We start from the raw sequence: 20,119 nt of genomic DNA on the forward strand, positions 1-20,119 counted from the left end.
CGGACAAGCGCCTGTTTTTATGCGTTGTGGTTAGCAACAACGACGGTAACAGCATCACGTGTCCGCTTGTCTATGTTCCACATAAACCTTTCACAATAAAGCTGTTGAGACTTTTCAAAATAAACTGAATCACGTGAAAGAGCAGATTATTTAGGGATAAGAAGCAAAAAAGAGCCGCCAGGTGCTAAAAAATAAACCTTAGACTCAAACGTTAGAACAGGCTTTCCCCCGCAGCACGCCGTGTAATAAATACTCACAAAGAAAACGGCGGCCTTTGCAACTTATGTATAAAAATGTATAGTTTCATGCATCGGTTAAAACACTCGACTCCAGTTACATGACGCGCAGCAGGAAACACTTCCCGCAAGACGAGCTGCCCGAGATTCACAGAATTTACAGAAAATGTTACATTTTTGTGATTTATATCGTTATCAGGACGATAGAATTCTTATATCGGGATATGAGATTTTGGTCATATCGCACAGCCCTATGATATGGTGCATTAATCTTCTGGAAGCAACAATTAGAAGATAAGTATGCTGTAGCATTTAAAAAATGCACAATTTGTACTAAAGGAGCCAAAGTGGGCCAAGAAGACTTCATTAAACCATTACACGAGCAATGGTGTATGAGCAGCAGCATAACTTCGATACAAGGCAGGATGGATCCGTGAGCCATCCGTGTTTATGCCAAAGCAAAAATCCAATTTTGGTGAGCAATTGTGATTTGTAGCTTCGGTTTCCTGTTTTTAGCTGACAAAAGTAGCACCTGGTGTGCTCTGGTAGCTCATCTGATACAAAGTTCAGTGTGTTTTGTGTTCAGAGTGCCTCCTCTGCATGCCTTGTTGTTGTAATGAGTGGTTATTTGAGTTGACCGTTGCCTTCCTATTAGCTCGAAGTAGTCCATTCTCTGACGTCTGGCATGAACAAAACTTTTTCCAATGCTCGATTGAACTTCAGCAGGTTGTCCTAGTTACATGAATAGAGTGGTTGCCATGTGATTGGCTTATTAGATTTGGCACCATGCTTCTTAGTATACTCAAAGCATTTTCCACTAAAAATTAATGCAGGAGTTGTACCTATGCGTAAGTACATTCTAGCATTCACATGCACATACAGTGAATAAATACACTGGGGGCAACTTGGGGTTCAGTATCTTGCCCAAGGACACTTTGGCATGCAGACTAGAGCTGTCAGTGATCGATACACTGACATTCAAATTGGTGGACAACTCTTAGCCAAGTTGATCAGATACCCCCAAAAAAGTGGCTGTGGAGTGTATAATTGTTATGAGACACTAATATGCATTTGTTACGTTTGGATGATTAAGAACATTACGATAGTTTGGACTCTAAAACACCAGAATTTAAACCAAAATGCTGCAGCATAACATCTAAGAACTACAGAGATAGAGCTGCATCGGCTGATTCCAAACCATTCCTGTTATTCTGCTGTATCCTAAGATGATTCAATAACGACACTACAGAAATAAAACAAACAAACAACAACAAAAATAGGACTGAGATGGTTGAGGCCACTTCAGTCCAAAATGGTAAAAATAACTAACTGAACCAACCAATAATCACATCTCTTTATTACAACAACACGTGGTACAAACATTTGATAACACTTGATAACTCAATGACCTAAAAACCCCACACACCAATGAATCAAGCAAGCATGCCTGAATAAATCAACTGAGAAGCATGGTTCAATGTATAATGAAATTACAGTAAAACGTGCATGCACCCACCACTTATCAGATATTTCCTTGAAGTCCTTCCCACACCAGACCATCTGATATTGCAAATATTGTTTGTCAAGTGCTTTGGAGAAAACAGTTCCTGAGGACTATGTAGGTTTAAATATGTATAGGCAATAAATTCATGAAAACACCTATAATTTCAAGCAATGTTGACTCAAACCACAAAACAACCAGTCTCAAAAATGTGCAGCAACCAATGTAAACAACTGAGTGATGGCTTTAAAACTACAGATGATCTACCCCTCAGGTAAACCAGTAAACAGACATTTGAAAAAGCAAGTAGCTTGAGTACAGTGTAATGATGTTTCAGGTAGACATGCCATACAGAAAGATACCATCAACAGAGAGAGCTGTTAGCTAAAGGCACTGATATCCTGTTGGGAATAACTTCATTATGACCACTGCCAGGCCCAGTAAATGCAATTGCTAGCTGTTAGCGCAGCTGTGGAAGCCTGGGCAACTGATGGAAAGTGACTCAGACACAGTTATGAATGGTGCTGGTTGCTGTGCCTGTGTGCTCTTGAATAGTTATCATCTCCTCCGTGCGGTGGAGCATATTAATAAAGCACCTTACAGTTCCACTGTCTAAACAGACCGTAAATAACTTCCGATTAAACCCACAGAGGCAGTTACATCCTCGGCCCTCGACGTGCCAGAGGCCACCGGTTTTTAACCGCCACAATTAACACATTAAACACTTCAGTCCTAAATCGGTGTGACACAATCAGCTTGCATAATGATTAATTAATGGCTAGTGTAAAGTGTGGGCCAGCTCTAGAAATTCAAAACAAGAGAAAGCTAATCGTGCTAATTGTCTGAAACCATCTACATTAACATAATATTGTCACTAAGGAGAATCAGGGAAATTGGCAAATGGGACCTTTTTTCTTTTTCCTTTTTTCCCCGATAAATGCGCACATAAAAACATCTGGAAGTCCTACAATATTGCAAAGTACAATCACTGCATGTTAAAATGCACTCAGTTTTTAAAAAATGCTACACACAAGTAAGCAATTTTTCTTCCCCTTGCTTCTTCAGTGCCATGTTGCGATGGCGATCCTGTTTGTATTATCTCCACACAGTCATATGCTGAGCGTGATGCTGTGAATGGCGTTTGCTGGGATTTTAGCATCTGATTCTTCGCCGCTGATCCTGAAGATCACAGAGGTGTTGGAGGGGATGGTGGTGGTGGCATTCAGGGACTTCCCCAGCCAGCTGTTAGATCCACGCTTATACATTTTAACGGTTACCTGCAAAGTGCCAAAGAGAGAAATAATTAGAAATTTTGTTGGATATTTCTTGGTTTTAGGACCGTGTATACAACCTACGTGGTGGTGGTGGGGTGGGGGGGAGAAAGTCATTCTGCCCGGTGGAAAAAATGACTTATTTTATTGGTGTAGAAAGTAAACATCTTTGTTTACCTTGAGGTCAACTTTCCCCAGAAGTCTAGATTTGGCAATCTATTATACTTCGTGGGTATTCTAAGGAATAATAGGATAAAAATAAACTATACTTGGGAGGTTTTTTTTAGACATCAAGATGATCTACATGATAACTATATGAATTTGTATAGAGCCGAATCATAAAGTCACTTCCAGATTAATTTAATTTCCAATACCATCTACAACATATAACTCAGAAAGAAAGTCTGTTCCACTGTTGGATTTTAAGTTACTGATGCAGTGAATTGCATTTTGAATGAGGTTTTTCAGCTGTTGTCTTTTAAGCTCTCTATAAAACTGAAGTAGAAGGTACTGGTATATATTTAGATGCATCACACCTGCAACGTACTAAAGTAGTACTTCAGGTAATGATGTTTTTCATGGCTGGAAAATCTACAGTTTCTTTTGTTATCACTGTATCAGTTTATAACAATGTTGAATGAAGGTACTTTCACCTGCTCCTTGTTACAATGGGTGTCTCTGCATATGAGTTTTAACGGCAGATGCCACGACCCAAAAAGGGATTTATGTCTTGCGCTAGAATAAAACCAGCGACTTGGCAATTGAATGTGTAAACCACAACACTATAGAATCAATTTATAATATGTAAACCTTACTAAAATAATTGTAGCGTATGCATATATATCTGTATGCACCCCATCTCCTCCCATCCTTAACTGCTGGGCCAATCTTGAATGAAACCTTGCGCCAACACTGACACGCATACAGCGATTATTACCATCTATGTTTTGTTTTTTTAAAGATGTATTATAATACCGAAATCTGTATCTGACTTACCTCTAAATATGGAATGTGGAATTAGAAATAAAGTTCTTGGATATCACAGACATATAAGCTCAACAGATGATGATTAATTATGGTAAAGTAGAAGGCGTTCCTGACGACCACCAAGACTGCATGACCCCATGTAAATTTTAAAATGTTATAAATTGTAAAACTGTATTTTTAATTTGACATTTTTTGTAGTTGTTAATTTTTCATGTATTATATACAGAACAGATTTAAATATAGACGTTCAGTTATTTACTATGAAGTCAGCAGTTTGAGGTTAACTGATCAGTGGGCAGGTACATTTCAGGTAAGATGTGTACAATGTGTATTACAACTGGGATCTTAAATTATTGACCAAACAAAATAATACATGCACTATATTACTATCTTTTTTTAAATTACAGGGTAAAGGCACATGTTTTTCTTTTTTTAGATTATCACAGACAACACCAACATTAAGGCATTTACTTAAACATCAAACTCAAGGTTTACAGGTTGGGTTTTGTGTGTCTTATAACTGAATATATAAATAATACATAATATCAAAGAAATTATAAATTATATAAGAAAAGGTAAAACTAGTAAAATATTTGCCAGTCTGCTAGTTTTGTTCATCAATATAATGCCCGTCTGCATGGCCTAGTCTAGTCTGAATTAGGTCAACTGTTTTACACAGTAAAACAAACCAGATTCTGCTTCTATTGGATGCTAATCCTTCAATACTCCTTAAAACATAGAAACGTTCTTTTCAAGCTTGTTCGAATATTGAGCTCGAACTCTGTTAGAACAGTGATCCAAACGGTAGCCCGAAACAGACTAAATAATAAATTAACCTCGGTCTCACTGTGAATTTTAATTCCCTCCGCATCTTGAATGGAGTCATACCTCTCTTGATTCTATGTAGGTTGTAGGGCATAATACGCTTTAACACTACAAAAACTGCCTGTTATGTTTCGAGCCCGACAATGGAAGCCTTAACTAGATTTAGACATGCAGGTAATTGAACCACATCCATTTCAAAAAGAATGCCTTGCTGCATCTCTTGTTTGGCTGCATTTACCGGGGATAACAGAATATTACAGTGCCTTTTCACAGTTCCATTTTCTTTCACTTTAGCATTAGGCAATTTTTCAATTATTATTTTTTTTTCCATGTACTTTCATCCCCGGCTCTCCATAATGTCTGGGCCTTTTAGTTAATGGTAGCGACAGTCAGAGCCCAGTATATCGGCCCTTGTCCATTTTGCAGGTCATTGTGAAAGCCCAATAGGCCTTTTATTACGCCGACATCAAAAGGCAGATAAGCATTAGAGGTGGGGAAAATACCCTGCACTAGATATGTTCCCTCTTTCCTTTGTCTGCTATTGAAAGTGATCATTTTAATAGTGAAGAGGTTGGTGAGCTTTGGGGCTGATGGAAAGTGCGACACCCTGACAGCCTACGAATATGAGCAAGTCGATAACACAACATGAGCACACAGTACACCCTCAACACCTGCACACTCTTGCTGCTAACCTAATTATCTACAACAAAGGCCACTGCGATTTCAGACACACATCTTTCCAGCATTTACTTACTTATTACTGTGCATTAAAACAGGGATAAAGATGAAAAAAAGCTAAACAATTGCATCTTATATTGCAGCCTTGGCCAAATGCCATGTGGCTTCTGCTACAATAGCATCAGACACTTCAGAGTGAGTGAGTGTCTATTAATTTGGGATACATGAAAAAATAGCTTAATGACAGCTGGTGGCAGAGAGGCACACAAACCGAGACAAAGACATCAGAAAGGAATTATTCTAACAAATCACAGCGCAGCGCAATAGTTCATAATCAGCAATTAGCTGATTTAATGGAGCCAAAGTTGAGTACTTCCATACTTGTAGTGCACAAGAGGCAGACAATATAAAACCCACACTGAAGCAGGGAAGCTATAAAACCCGCCGCAGAACAATCCTGCAAATTATATTAAGAAACATATTTACAGTAACAACCATGCTAATTTGCTGCCCGTGGTTGCTTTGGAGTATACATAAATCCTGTCTGAGAATGTTAGCGTAGAGATGAATTGTGTCAAATTTAATTTACAGCCATTTAAATTCATCATCGTCCATTTCTGCGGCATCATCCGCCAAACAATAGTTACCAAGTAGGTAAGCTACAGATTTCAAATACAAAAGAGCAAAACAAGTTTCTGTGTGGTCTAGACAAGCTGCCTGCCAGATGTTGCTCAGCACGGACCACGTGCCAGGTACAGGAACTGTCACTGCATGTTATCCCTCAAGTGAATGAGAGGGTGTGTTAAAGAGTAAAAGATCATGCTGTATCTGACTTGCAGCAGAAGGAAAAAAAAGTAAAGTAGCTGCTGATAGAAACCAAAATGTCATTTAAAGTGCAATCTCTATCCGACACTTAAGATGTATTGCAATGTGTCACGGCGACACACTCTCCAATAAGCCAAAACGAACACTTTAAAGTCACTAAAATTAGGTATTAGGTTTTTCTGTGATTTGTTCACAATTGTAAGGGAACCATCGCTACTTCAAGCACCAGCAGGCCAAAATGGTGCATTTCATGGAAAGAACAAGACCCTTGGGGCTAAGGCTGGGTGTCACACAAAGGGCTGAGAGCTCACCTAACGGTGTCTACCCTGATCTCCCTCTCACTTTCAGTGTCGCAGAAGCCATGTGAATGACATCACTCCTCACATTTCAACAAGACAAACTCATTCTTCTTATTTACCGTCTGCTACTAGTCATAAATCCTATGTCTGGTTCACTGTTCACCTTTTAACCTCTTATACTCAACAAGACAACTCATTCTCTGAAAACTTCTCCATGCAAATTGCTGATAGACATCTCCAGTGGTTTCCTTATCTCCCATCTGCAGGGATCTCCACGGTACAGATTCAGAGCTAGTTCTTTTAAAGACCGTTCAGGCATCCTAAATCACTTCTGCTAATAAAACCAACATGAATCAATGATGTTTAATTGTGACTACAGAATTATTTCTGTATAAATGTATTTACTGGTCATTAAGGTCTGACAGGTATGACAAATCCGAGGAACTGTGTAATTGGGTAGGGACATGTCACCACCTGCATGTATTGCCATTCACAAAGTTCAGATTCTTCCCCTGATAAAGTCAAAGAATCCCAGCGGTGTATCAGTCAGCAGAGGCTGTTACCTGGAGCCATGGTGCAGTGTTTCAGGTGAACTCAGAGTGAGCGTAAAGCCACACCAGCTTCAGACGACGGGCTCTTTGTTCCACTTCGTGTCTCACTAGACACGGACAGGGGGGGGGGAGGACACTGAGTAACACACCTTTGGTGCACCAAACCTCTTTGTCGATGGGCCAAATGTCATGGAAATGGACCAAAAATGGTTTGCAAGGCAATTAGGTAAGCACTGTGTGGTTTGGCTCAGAAGGTGAATATATTAACAATCTGTTGAGTGAGTGACTACTAGCGGTAATTTGATTCAACTCAAGTCATGATCTTGATGATCTGACTCAATGATTTTCCATTAAGACACAAAACAGAATCTGATTAACAATCAGCCAAAAGTGTCGTCCCCCCCCCCCCATAGAAGCGGCTAAATTAAATAAGCCAGCTTTATTCTAATTTAATACATAATAGATTTTGTTTTTACCTGCTAATTTTTTGAGGTTACAAGATATTAAAAAAAAGAAAAAAGAAAAGAAATGTAAACAGCATCCCATATTCTGAGTCCAATCTCTATCTCTACAATACATTCACCCACTGAGTTAAATTCACCTGTTAAACTGCTTATTAATGCAAACAGCTAATCAGCCAGTCACACTACAGCAATGCATTTAAGCGTGTAGACATGGTCAAGATGACCTGCAAATGGTCAAAACGGGCATCAGGAATGGCTGTGTTGATACCAGACATCAGGGGAGAATGGCCAGACTGCCATATAACCACTTGTTACAATCAAAGCACATAGAAGAACATCTCTGATGACACAACATTTAAAACCTCAAAGCTAATGGGTAAGAGTAGCAGAAGACCACAACCTGGTGTCACTCCTATCAGTTAAGGACAGGAAACTGAGGCTACCGTTTGCACAGGCTCACCAAAACTGGGCAGTAGAAGATTGGAAAAATGTTAGTGATGAATGAGTGAACGAAGACGTCAAGAAACGATGGGAAGTGGCAATCACGGACAAGATGCGAGAGTCGAGGCTCCGATGGTACGGCCACGTAGTCCCTAGCGATGAGAACTCCATCGCTAAAACAGCCCAACAATTAGACCGGTAACAGGCCAAGAGGAAGACCAAAAAAAAAGCTCTGGATGGACCGAATCAAAAATGATATGAAGGCTGCGAATGTCACACCAGAAGACGCTCTGGATAGGAAGAAGTGGAGGAAGGCGTGCAAAACACCAGATCCTTCATGAGCGGGACATGAACCGCTAGGAAAGAGAGCTTTGAATAGAGGGCTAGAATTTGGCAAAATGAAAGCATTAGTCCATCTACAATTCAGGCTGACAGTGGCAGTATAATGGGTTGGGGGATATTCTTTTGAGAATACCTTTTTGAGCCCATAGTATCAACTGAGCATCATTTAAATGTCACATCTTACTCGAGTACTGTTGCTGACCCATCTTCTGATGGTTACTTCTTCCATAATGATGATGCACCATGTCACAAACCTCTCCCAAACTAGTTTCTTGAACATTACAGTGAGTTCACTGAAGGGCCTGCACAGTCACCAGACCTTTGTCCAATAGAGCACCTTTGGGATATGGTGGAACAGAAGATTTGCATCATAGTTGTGCAAGCAGAAAAATCTGCAGCTACTGTGTGCTGCTATCATTTCAATATGGATCAAAACATCTGAGGAATGTTTCCAGCACCTTGTTGAATCTATACCATGAAACGTATCAGAGCAAATCAGAGAGCTAGAGACATAAAGTGAATATCAATTAATTTAAACATTTAAATTCTGTATTTTGTTGTTTTTTTTTCCTTTCATTTATATGAATCTTGGAATGGCTGTACTGTGATACCAATGTTATCTTGGGTAACGTACTGAATCATATCACGAGTTTCTATTTGACTCCCAACCCTATCCATTAAGATAGAGGTGGTGACATTACTGTCCATGTTAATCACTGTGCTCGTCTGAGGCCACAAAAAGAAATAAATAAATTATATATATTTTTAAAAAATGCCCGGTTAAGTTCCGATTAGATATGACTCCCCTTCCAACCTGCCTCAGCTAACAGGAAGCCATTAGGCTGGGCAATAACCATTTGCATGCAGTCACCCAGCTCTGACTGTATTTCCATCCACATAAGTGCATTTTCTGCGAGAGGTTAAAATATGAATCCCCCTCCTTTTTCTCCTCAATAGGTCTGGTTGTCTGGCTGACTTGAGAGGGCACAATCTATGACTGATTTAATTTGCTCTTTACGAACATCTCTAACAGCATTACCCCCAGAGCATACACTGACTGCCCCCATCTGACTCCATTAACTCCCAAATCAGGTTTAAAGACCATATTGATGCCGTCCGTTATTAAGGGTGATTATCAAAACAACAGACAATGGGCCAAAGTGTCTGTTAACTAGTTTATCCATAATTTCACATAACTGTAACAGATGGCAGGGCTGTCAATTATATACTGTATCTGCAGTGCACAGCAGTCACACACTGTCTGGATATGCAGCATATTAGCATTTACATTAAAAGAATGAGAGTCTGCTCACAAATGGTCAAAGAAAGCCTGAGAACAAAAATAAACTAAATATAAAATACAAATGTATCTATTTGAAAACAAAGGTGAGAACTTGGATCCATCTGGCTTTCAGGTAGAGGCTTGCTGTAATTTAAAAAAAGAAAAGTGACAAAAAAATTTTTTTTAATAATTTAAAAAAATTACAGTTTTTGCCGTTTAAGCCACTTCAGCACCTTTATTCTCCTCAATTAACGAGAATGGCTTTCGAAGCTGTAATTAAGTGCCTCTGCTCCACTCGGCCTCTTCATTATTCATGAATCCCTATTGATCATATCTTAGCACCTATGCTGCGGGGATCACTCTAATATCCTGAATCCATAAAACAAATAACTGAGCCTACAGAGATAAAAATGAACATGTTGGCCAATGACCGCAGAAAAGTTTCTTTTAAATACTAAAACCAGCATTTAATGCCAAATTAGATAATGTCACAGAACTGGGGAAAAAAAAGATATCTATGAAGCTTACATGGTCTTATTAAATGTGCTATGACAAAGGATTGTGCAACAATTCAATAATGGTTTCACAGGTGATCACAGAATCATATAGTAAGGGACATAGCTAATGATTTTCATTTCAAAATACTTTATTTTTGTTGTTGTTTAATTGTAAAACTGCACAAAAAAGGGAAAAAAATTCGTTCTAATTCTTTATTTATCTTGCAAAAGAATCAAAGACAGAGTTTCGATCTTCTAATTTTTTAAAATGTACCTATGCAATATTTATTATGCTTTCAATTCAACATTTGAATGTTGAAAATGTTCAAGTGAACATTTTACATAGCTGAACATTCGGATATTTGAACTGAGTGAAGAATCGCCCTGAAATACAGTTCACTGCATGGAACTTCATATTAATGGTGCTAACATATTTAAAAAGAAAATCCTGTTACTGCAACCATATTACAAAACCCTATTAATGCACGCGCTGTATTTTCTAGACAAAGTATACAAATTAACAATATTCTATATATATGCATGCAGTAGAGCAGATATTATTACCCACAGTGCCCTGCAAACCCGGGCTCATTCCACATTCACGGAAATTATTTGCTAATGAATAATAATGGCTTGGAGCTTAATCTTAAACATGTATTCAAATTTAGTGAAACTCAAACTCCACCTGTGTTAAGTAGGAATGTGTAAAACATGAACTCTAACGTTTCATGTTTAACTAAATTAACAAAAGAGCACTTGAAGAGCCCTCTAAAATGACTGGAACTGCATGCTGGGTGATGAATTTGGAGGAAACACATTGAGTCATCTTCAAATTGACAGATGCAGAATCTCTCCATGGGACTCTTCACTGCGGTTCAGTGCTCGAGTGAAAAAATAGATTTTTTTTTCTTTTTTTTTAACTAAGTTTAATCACATGCTATTACAAGGCAGCTTTTATCATTGCCTTCCACTGTATAAGTGCCGGTGTCTTCACTAGTTCATTACAGACACTTGTGATTCTGCAGCACTCTTCTCATGCGTAATTGCATGGTTATTTTTCCTCCGTAGCTTCCTACACGCTCTTTGGCGCGAATTATTTCCAATTCCAGTTTCCTTTCGAGAGCGATCCTCCAATTACAGAAATCTGAACATCATGGTAGTGTCCACATAATTTTCATCTCTGCTGGGGAAATGCAATGCAACCAATAGATCTTTCTTTCTAGAAAAAAAATCAATCTAAAAACTTTTCTTTGAAAACTTTTCCACAATGGAGATATCATCCTACGCACTGCGTCCCTACAGGCTTGTTGGGTACGCAATGAAATAAGTGAGCTATGAATCTGAAATTAGCGCCTAAATTGTAGTCTCAGTGACACAACTTTAAAGTGTGCTTTGTTTAATTTTGCATAACTGAAAAAAAAACTACAGTTGTCTTCTTTCTTTTTTTTTCTTTTAGTGAAACAGATCCTTTGATAAGTGGAGTTATAGCCATGCTCACACAGAACACATAGAATATGGTTTCTAATGATTATCATAAATATTTGAAAGTAAGAGTAATGGGGAAGGCATATATTTACCTCAAAGGGGTGAATGCTGTTTTTTTCACTACAGTAAAAGAAACCCCAAAAGACACAGTGGCTGACAATATTATCTATTTAGACAGCAGAATTTGCAGGCTTTGTAAATGGCCTGCTCCTGGCCTTTTGTGTGCCTCCATTCATTATCACACAAAGCAGTTGATGTCTACCCTCTCTGCCTTTTCTGTGCTAAGCACCAAGTGCACCAGCTGTCCATTACAGGCCCGTGACGCGTGCAGCCTGGGAGATGGCCAAATGGAGAGGAATGTCATGGTGGAGTTAAATTAACAAGCTACATTTGTGTGGAATCTGTAGCTCGTCAGGGAGACGAGATGTATCTCCGGCAACCGAGATCTGATTATTTGTACCATTCTCCGTTAGCCAAGATGTTGTCTGTGAATTTGCAGATTTTCACCTACCGGCTTTGCCTCTATTAATCAGCTAGGAGGGGCTGTGTAGTCAAGTTACGCTCAAAAGAACTTAATTGTTGCTTCACAGCTCTGCAATTAATAGATGCTCTGTATAGGCTGACTGCAAGTCAGAAACTTTTTTTTTTTTTTTAAATCAGGGTCTTCTCTTGAATAAACTGCATTATATGAACTGGCCTTATTAGAAGAGGGGACAATATGAAGATGAATATCACAAGTAACCTGCACTTTAAATTATGACATGAATAGATCTTCAGCTCTTTCTTTCTCCTTAACACACACAGACACACACACACACACACCGTAATTACCCCTCAATCCATACAAATTGAATGAAGCCAGAACCGTGGTCTAAGAATATAGACCATAATTAATAAATTACAGCCACTCCACTCAATCATTCTCCACTTTGGTGCATGTAGACATCCCATTCTCTGCAGAGTAATTGCCTGCGCTCACAGAATACACACCTACTGCCTCCATGGCAGCTTTCTGAATGCATCTGGTGCCACTTCATGCAACCTAACAGATGCCCGAGAGAAATCGTAGGTCATGTTGGAGATCTTCTAGCCTGTGTTTACAAGTTAAAAAAAAAATAAAATCAAAAGCATGCATTATTTGTAGGCTCTGAAAATGGGGGTAGCTATCAGGTTTCTTTGCTGCCCCCCCAAACTTCCCCTGGCAGCTGCTGCACATGAGCAGAGAGCATTTTTTTCTCTCCTAAAGACAAAGTAGGTGACACAGTGAATTAAAAAGGCAAAACCTCCAAATATTAAAGTCGATTTCCCCCGGTGCGGACTGCATCAACACACCTAGAAACCGATCAGAGAAATAAAACCAATTTCACAAAAGCATATTAACCATCTATTCTCCAATTTCCTTTTTTTTTGTTTTTAATATGAGGATGAGGTTTGCATCACTGTGCCTCCATTTGCAAATATCTCTTTGAAAATAATATATTTTCTTGTCATGTTTTGTGTCCCCCTGGGCAAGAAAAGAGCCCACTGGAGACTGTCTAATGACTGCTGGGTCATGTATCAAATACACAGCAGCTGGAGGCGAGGGGGGAGAGTACATACAGTCTGGGGTGCTGGGTGGTGGTGGGGGCAAACTAATGCCTGAGCAGGCTTGCATGGACATCGCAGGCTGAGTGTCTGGGTGTTCGAGGGTGGGTGTGAATCTGTAATGGATGCTGAGCTGGGTCGCACTCGCTGGTCTTTAAAGAGGTAACATTTAGTTAACTGACAAGCAGAAAAGAGGCACCACTGCCAAGTGAAAATAATTAAAGGTTCGATCCTGCTTTTTGGAAGAAAAGAAAATGTAACGAAATGACATTTTTTGTGTGTGAATCTAACGTTCTATCATCATTGCAATTTAACTTCTATATAAACCACCTTTTTCGGTCATTGCTCTAGTGACTGCTAAGATTTGCCAATCGCATCCCGAGAGGCAACATTTACCGAGTCTGAATGAAATCTGCTTATTAACCCAAAACATAAAATCAATTTTAATCAGCTCAAATTACTGTGATGCAAAGAAAATACCTGCCCTAATGCTTCAATAACACCCAGGGTGTCCATTAAAATGATCTGAGAGAGAAAGAGTGTAGGTGGTCGAACTGGTTTAAAAAAAAAAAAAAAGAACCAAATTTACATTTTGTGAAAAAAGCATTTGTTTGGAAAATTGGTCAGTACAATTTAAATTAATTTATATCTAAATGCTGAACACTGTACTCAGTTAGACCGCTCTCTGTGGTGTGGTGAAAAAAAACAAAACAAAAAAAAACGGTTCACTTTCTTATCTTAATTGCTAAACTGTATCACTTCATCTGTGTTTATACAGTAATTTTCTCATACTTCTAAACAGAAATGATCCTAATTGCATTCAAATAACTGTGAAATTGGTGTCATGTTTTGGGGGTCTTCAGCACAAATCAAACCTGTGTTTTTCCAGTTACCAGAACAACAGAGGATAATTGATGGAGGCAGTCATAAAGTGCTACTGCCACCTGCTGGTTCATGATGAGCGTGATGCTTCACATTATCATTTGGACAAAGCATTCGATCCCAAGTTACAAATGGCGTTTATGTTTGTGACTGGTTCATCAGAACCACAGTAGTGGACTGACCTGAGGAGCGTGTCCCAGCAGGGCCCAAAGCGAGTCAGCAGAAAGGGTCTTGACACTGGAAAACTCGAGGGTGTCCGTCTCCTGGCGGTTGAGAGCGATATACGGGCAGCTCTGGAAGTCTCCTTTTAGCTGCTCGCCACAGTGCAGCCGCACCAAATCCCACGTTCCCACCCTCCTCAGGACGTCTCGCACTGATTCCATCTGCCTGTACGACAGATGACCTGCAGGTCAAGAAAAACACAAGTTTAACTGGCTTTTTATGAGCCTTTGCCAATTTAGTCATAATTATTGCTAAATTTAAGTCAGAAGTTTACAAAACCCCATGAATGTCATGGTAATTTGGGTCGTAAATGATTTCTTTGAACTGTTCTGTTTACAGGTTGGAATAATTGCACAGCATAGATCTTCATAAAACAAGGGGTTCACAATTGTGAATTGATTTTGGATTGCCTCTAATCCACACACGGTCAAAAGTATAAATAAAGGCTAAAATCTATACATACATTTACTTCAACATTTTAATAAGTAGTGCTAAAAATTATACGATGTCTTTTAACTTGACAAGGCCAAGGCCAACTAAGTTTCTCTTTCTCATAAAAAGGATATGTTTGACAGCTCTCGTTGGATTGATCAACACGTAGAACAATGGAGAAGGAACTCAGTGAAGATCTAAGGAGCACTATAAAGTTACAGAAGTTGAGATGGTCTCTTGGAGGGATTGGTAAACTGCAGATTCCAAGACCATCAGCTCAAACAACTGTATCTTTAATTTTACGCTATCATTTGTTTCGTGGTGTCTCAAAATAAACTGTTTACGGCAATATTTTTTCTCCGTTTTGATGGTCACTGTAGTGGCTATATTAATTTCTTAAAGTTCTCTCTTTCTCTTATATTTAATATAACCACACTAAGGACGGATTGCGTGTCTGCTTGTTTATGTTCCACATAAACCTTTCACAATAAAGCTCAAGATCCTGTTGAGACTTTTCAAAATAAACTGAATCACGTGAAAGAGCAGATTATTTAGGGATGAGAAGCAAAAAAGAGCCGCCAGGTGCTAAAAAATAAACCTTAGACTCAAACGTAAGAACAGGCTTTTCCCCGCAGCGCGCCGTGTAATAAATACTCACAAAGAAAACGGCGGCCGTTACAACTTATGTCCAAAAATGTATCGTTTCATGCATCGGTTAAAACACTCGACTCCAGGTACCTGACGGGCAGCTGGAAACACTTCCCGCAAGTCGAGCTGCCCGAGATTCACAGAATTTACAGAAAATGTTTTTGTGATTTATATCGTTATCGGGACGATAGAATTTAAACATATATCCAGGCAGAATTATGCAAGACACTTGTTGATGGCAATCAAAGGTGTGGAACTTACTAAGGAACAGTTAACCAAATATTAGTGGGGGTATATGTTTATATTAGGCCTGTATTGATACTTTGGCCATGTATGGATTAGAGAAAATCCTAAATAAATTAAAAATTGATAAATGTATGCTGTACAAATTACCAAGACATTCATGCCCATGATGAGTGTCTGTAAATTTTCGATTGATTCCACCACAACTTTAGGCAGCAGTGGATATTTTCACAAGTTTTAGGACATAATAACAGACATATATCGTGTTATTATAGATCAGTTCTTTTTGCAATGTGTTGGAACACTGAGCGAAGTGTTAATGCATATTCACCAGAGATCCAGGAAGGCGTCACCGCATCTGATATCCAGGCAATATAGCCCTCCTTGAAAGATTTGAGGAAGTCCTCTATTTGGCTGTGGGAGACCAGCTCCCTCTTCTTCCTCAGCTCCTTATCCAGTTCACAATCTGGTGAGAGGAAGATGATTCTGGGGAAGAAGAGACTTTGGCGCACAGACACTCCACTCCTCTTCAAATGACTGCATAAGTTTGCTGTTTTAGTCTAAGAGACAGACATTAGGTAGATACTTATTATTTCATTTTCTTTATTAGTATCTAAGTAATAAAAACCTTTTCAGACGCCTGGATCGTTTTGGTTAAAAAGATGATTTGTTTCATCCAACACTGATATCCACTTTGCATAAAACACCTGGAGAAAAGTAGCAAAATGTTCAGCAGTTATCGAATTTAAAGGCCAGCCGATTAACTTATTAAATGTTCCAGTATTTACGTGAACAATGCTGAGACTCATCAAGTTTAGCATGCGCTCACATTCACAGGATGTCTCAACATTCCTCCTGCAATGACCTGAATCACACACTGTACTTTTAAATTTCAAAGAGGGCCCATTTAGAGAAATTATGTAACCTCAAATTTGTCGTGTTTTGTGTAGATTAATGAAGTTAATAGATCCAATTCACGCAGAACACGTTTCAATATTGCAGTGTGTGTTTGCCATTGAACTGTTCTGTCAAGCTTCAAGTCCAATTTGAGCATCTATAGAAATGGAAATGAATGACTCCTAACAGACCCAGCCACATAAGGTGACAGCTGTGTTTAGGCACCTGCCTGCTTTCATTCCCACCCCCCACCCCCACCCTCCTCAAACCGTGAATACAATTATGGCCTTTCAAATGAAGAGTGCCCACTTAGGAAGTTTAGGAAGCACTTCTGTATTTAAAATTTCCATATAAATTGTTATAGTGACTCAGAATCTCTTAACCCGACCACAGTTTGGATGAAAACAGTGTATTGGACAATTGGTTGGACCTTGGACTCAAGTGTGCCAGACAGTTTGACATTTAGGTTTTCATGGAGCCATTGCAACATTTCAGATAAAACTTGTCTTTTTTAAAAAAATTTTTACCATGATAGCTTTGAGTGGATCTTCAATCTGCTCAATGCACGTATTGGTAAAGTTCTGGTCCTCTTCTTTCACTTGCACATGCCAGTTTTGGTTGTGAGCAGACACTGTGCCTCTCCAGGGTTTAACATCTATGCAGAAGATCCCATGACCTTAGCAAAGAGATCAAGAAACATTAATCCTTGTCACTAGTCTTATAATATTAGTGTTATTGTTAGAATATAACTTATCCTTCCTAAAGCCATTTAATTCGTAGCATGCAGCAAAATAGACGATTACAAAAACTGTTGTCCGCTTAAATAATCTTAAACATTTAGATGGAGATACTAAATCTTACATCCCTATGTCATATGCATATTATTTTCATATATTATTCCATGCATTTCTTCAGCAGATACCCACCTGAAAGGATAACAAGGTTGATGTCATCTTTGGTTGTCTGAAGCTGGTCGGGGATACGCAGATTACAGAAAACATATTCCTTTTTCAGCCCGGTGAGTTTCCTACAGAGGAAGTAAATGGTAAAAATATATATTTTTGTTATTCCACTTGAGCACAGTGGTACAAGCTGCAAGCAGAATTATCATTTTGCCTTTAAACTCCACCAATGCTACCCCCATAGAGGTTATATTAGATCACCATAAGCTGCTCCATCTCCACTATTATGCTGTTGGGTGCTGTCACAGGTTGTGGACACCAGTGTTAGGGTTGCAGGTTGTAGGCGATGGACAAGAACAATGAGGTGAAAGACACTGCAATGCTCAGAGTGAAGTGCATGGGCAGAGGATGGATTTCAGTGATGGGTAGGGGAACAGTAATTACAGGCAAAGATTGTTATAAGGGACAACTCTACCCAACTTAACCAAAAAAAACAAAACAAAGATTATGGGCTTTATTGCCCACAATACTGCTAGCTGGGGGTTTGGTTGATGCATTACCTGTAATGGTAGGCAGGACCACAGCCACTTTTTCTCAGATGTTACAGAATTATTCTGTCTCTTAAATTTAAAGTATCTTATTTTATTTTATTTCATTGTTTTATGAACACAAATCTTCTATATTGCTACAAAAAAAGGGAAGCTGTACAAAATAAAATTCCTTTACAGTTTTTAGAATTTCTGATTTGGACTGTATTGCAACTCACTTCACTTTACTGCCTCAATAAAGCACTCTGTGCTGAAATAAAGTAGAAAAGCACCTCTCCACCACACTCTTACCTAATGGGACCAAGATCTAGTTTAAGGGTAGACTCTTCCGCTGCTCCTTAGAGTACAGGTGCTACACCTTTAATATGATGCATCAAGAAAAAGACAGATCTGGACTTCAATCATTTCTAAGCCCCATTTAGGGCCCAGTGACCCCCCCCCCCCCCCCAAATAAACTGTGCCCCTGGGGGTTTACCACTGCCAGTGTATCCCTGTACTTTACTTGACACACACTAACTGTACGACTAAGGTTAGTGCAGGTTTAAGTTGACCTAATACTTACATCACGCTTTGTAAAAAGTCAGGTACTGTCGGTGTCTGCTTTGGGATTTGGCCATGGGCAGCTTCTGACGCTTTGGAGGTTAGATGGAGCTGACTCAGCAGACTTCCAAGCTGAAACATTCTAGTCTTCATTATAAGCACATAAACAAAATGAGAATAAAGAAAAGCATAAGCATTCCAGTTGTTGGGGTATTTTTACAGAAACAACGCCATTGTAAGGAAATGTAAATGATTTGTCTATATGTAACGGGAGATGTTTCCCTTAACTCGTAAACTGGAGACCGAAACCCTTGTTGTCGTAAAAATAGCATGTTTGTGTACACTTTTGTCCCCCTTTCTTTTCTCTTTTTTCAGTCCAATCAAACTTTTATCACTCCAGCATTTGCACTGTTTGCGTTTAACGGCGTGCTCACAGCTACACTCGGTTTAACCGCATTGTTGACGGTCTTTGGACGCTTGAACTTTAACGAACCTCAGAGAGGAGAACAAAGAGCGAGAGCAAAGCGGCATGCTGACGCCAAACAAATACGTACAGTTCAGGTATCGCGCTGTTTACGGAGCCTCTGAAGATGGAAACATCAGAGAATTCAGTTCGACATTTTCCCGACGTTAACGTCAGCCTGCGCGTCTTTTCCCCCCTCTCCACGGTAACCCTATCCAGGACAGCTGTTTCAAAATTTTGCCGACTCCCCCTCCTCCCCCTGTCTGGCTGCACTTCCACTGTTCCTGGAAGAAGTAAACAACAGACCACGTGCAAGACCTGCAGCATCAGATTTCTCCCACGGAGGAGTGACGTCACTCAGCCATCACTGCAGCGTTTGCATGATGATGCATTCAGGGAACCATTACTGTTGCTTTCATCCGCTGTGTAAATCGCAATAACACTGTGCAAAAGTACAAAGTCGGTACATGAAAAAGCCACACAATGATATGTGTGTGTAAATGTAAACAAGTGTAGGTGCATTTGGAGACTGACGTAGTGAAAAATGAACATTAGCAGAGTCTAGGAGAGGAAAAATATTAGACCAAGCTCCATCTGCTTCACACACACGGGCAAAACAGCCCCCCACCCCTCCACGTGACCTAAAGGAGGAACAAATAACCCCCCCAAAATCAACAAGAGGTAACATTATGCAAGAATCTCGAGGCTGCAGTGACCATACAGCTTATTCCAGAACTACAGAGGGGGAAGGGGGTCAACTGCCCACCCTGCTGTAGAGCCTTATTTATCCCTCCTTCCCCTATTTTAAGCTTAAGCTCTCCTAAAAGAAATAGATGACATTTGATTTAGATAAAACAGTAATTTAAGCTCTTTTCCTGCATTTGTTGTCTTTTTTATTCCTTTATTGCTGTATTTGTTTTGTATTTATTTGGGGGAAATGTTTTTGTTTTATTTATACCTAAAATATTCGTTTTCTAAGAAGAGATCATGATACAATGAATCGTTTTAAAGTGTTTTTGTGTATATATTGTTGATTCCATTTACACATAAGGGATTTTGACATACTTTAATGAA

General features: G+C 39.3%; 1 protein-coding gene across 2 annotated transcripts; it reads right to left on the reverse strand.

The window, feature by feature from the left end:
- Positions 1 to 1,575: 1,575 nt before the first annotated feature.
- LOC146703332 (uncharacterized) lies at positions 1,576 to 19,312 on the reverse strand. Of its 2 annotated transcripts, none has more exons than XM_085466513.1 (7): positions 19,137 to 19,312; positions 18,605 to 18,724; positions 17,519 to 17,619; positions 17,120 to 17,268; positions 16,027 to 16,255; positions 14,333 to 14,553; positions 1,576 to 3,014 (listed from the first exon to the last, which is right to left on the reverse strand). In XM_085466513.1, the coding sequence occupies exons 2-7, from the start codon at positions 18,721 to 18,723 to the stop codon at positions 2,847 to 2,849; spliced, it is 987 nt and encodes a 328-aa protein (XP_085322639.1). In that variant the 5' UTR covers position 18,724; positions 19,137 to 19,312; the 3' UTR covers positions 1,576 to 2,846. The 2 variants fall into 2 exon arrangements, with proteins under 2 accessions (XP_085322639.1, XP_085322638.1); XM_085466512.1 differs by having other exon boundaries at positions 18,605 to 18,729.
- Positions 19,313 to 20,119: the final 807 nt, after the last annotated feature.

This window comes from Copadichromis virginalis, linkage group LG8 (genome assembly GCF_057382275.1).
Source record: "Copadichromis virginalis isolate Kocher_CV1m ecotype Utaka linkage group LG8, C_Virginalis_male_GT1.1, whole genome shotgun sequence".
Classification (NCBI taxonomy): domain Eukaryota; kingdom Metazoa; phylum Chordata; class Actinopteri; order Cichliformes; family Cichlidae; genus Copadichromis; species Copadichromis virginalis.

Bases quoted from the DNA above. Each gene is read 5' to 3' on its own strand.
- LOC146703332 (XM_085466513.1), bottom strand. From the start codon at position 18,723: ATGTTTCAGCTTGGAAGTCTGCTGAGTCAGCTCCATCTAACCTCCAAA. The intron at 17,269-17,518 runs GTGGGTATCTGC...CTCTTTGCTAAG, and splicing joins CAACCTTGTTATCCTTTCAG to GTCATGGGATCTTCTGCATA. The intron at 14,554-16,026 runs GTGAATATGCAT...CTTGACCTGCAG, and splicing joins GACGCCTTCCTGGATCTCTG to GTCATCTGTCGTACAGGCAG.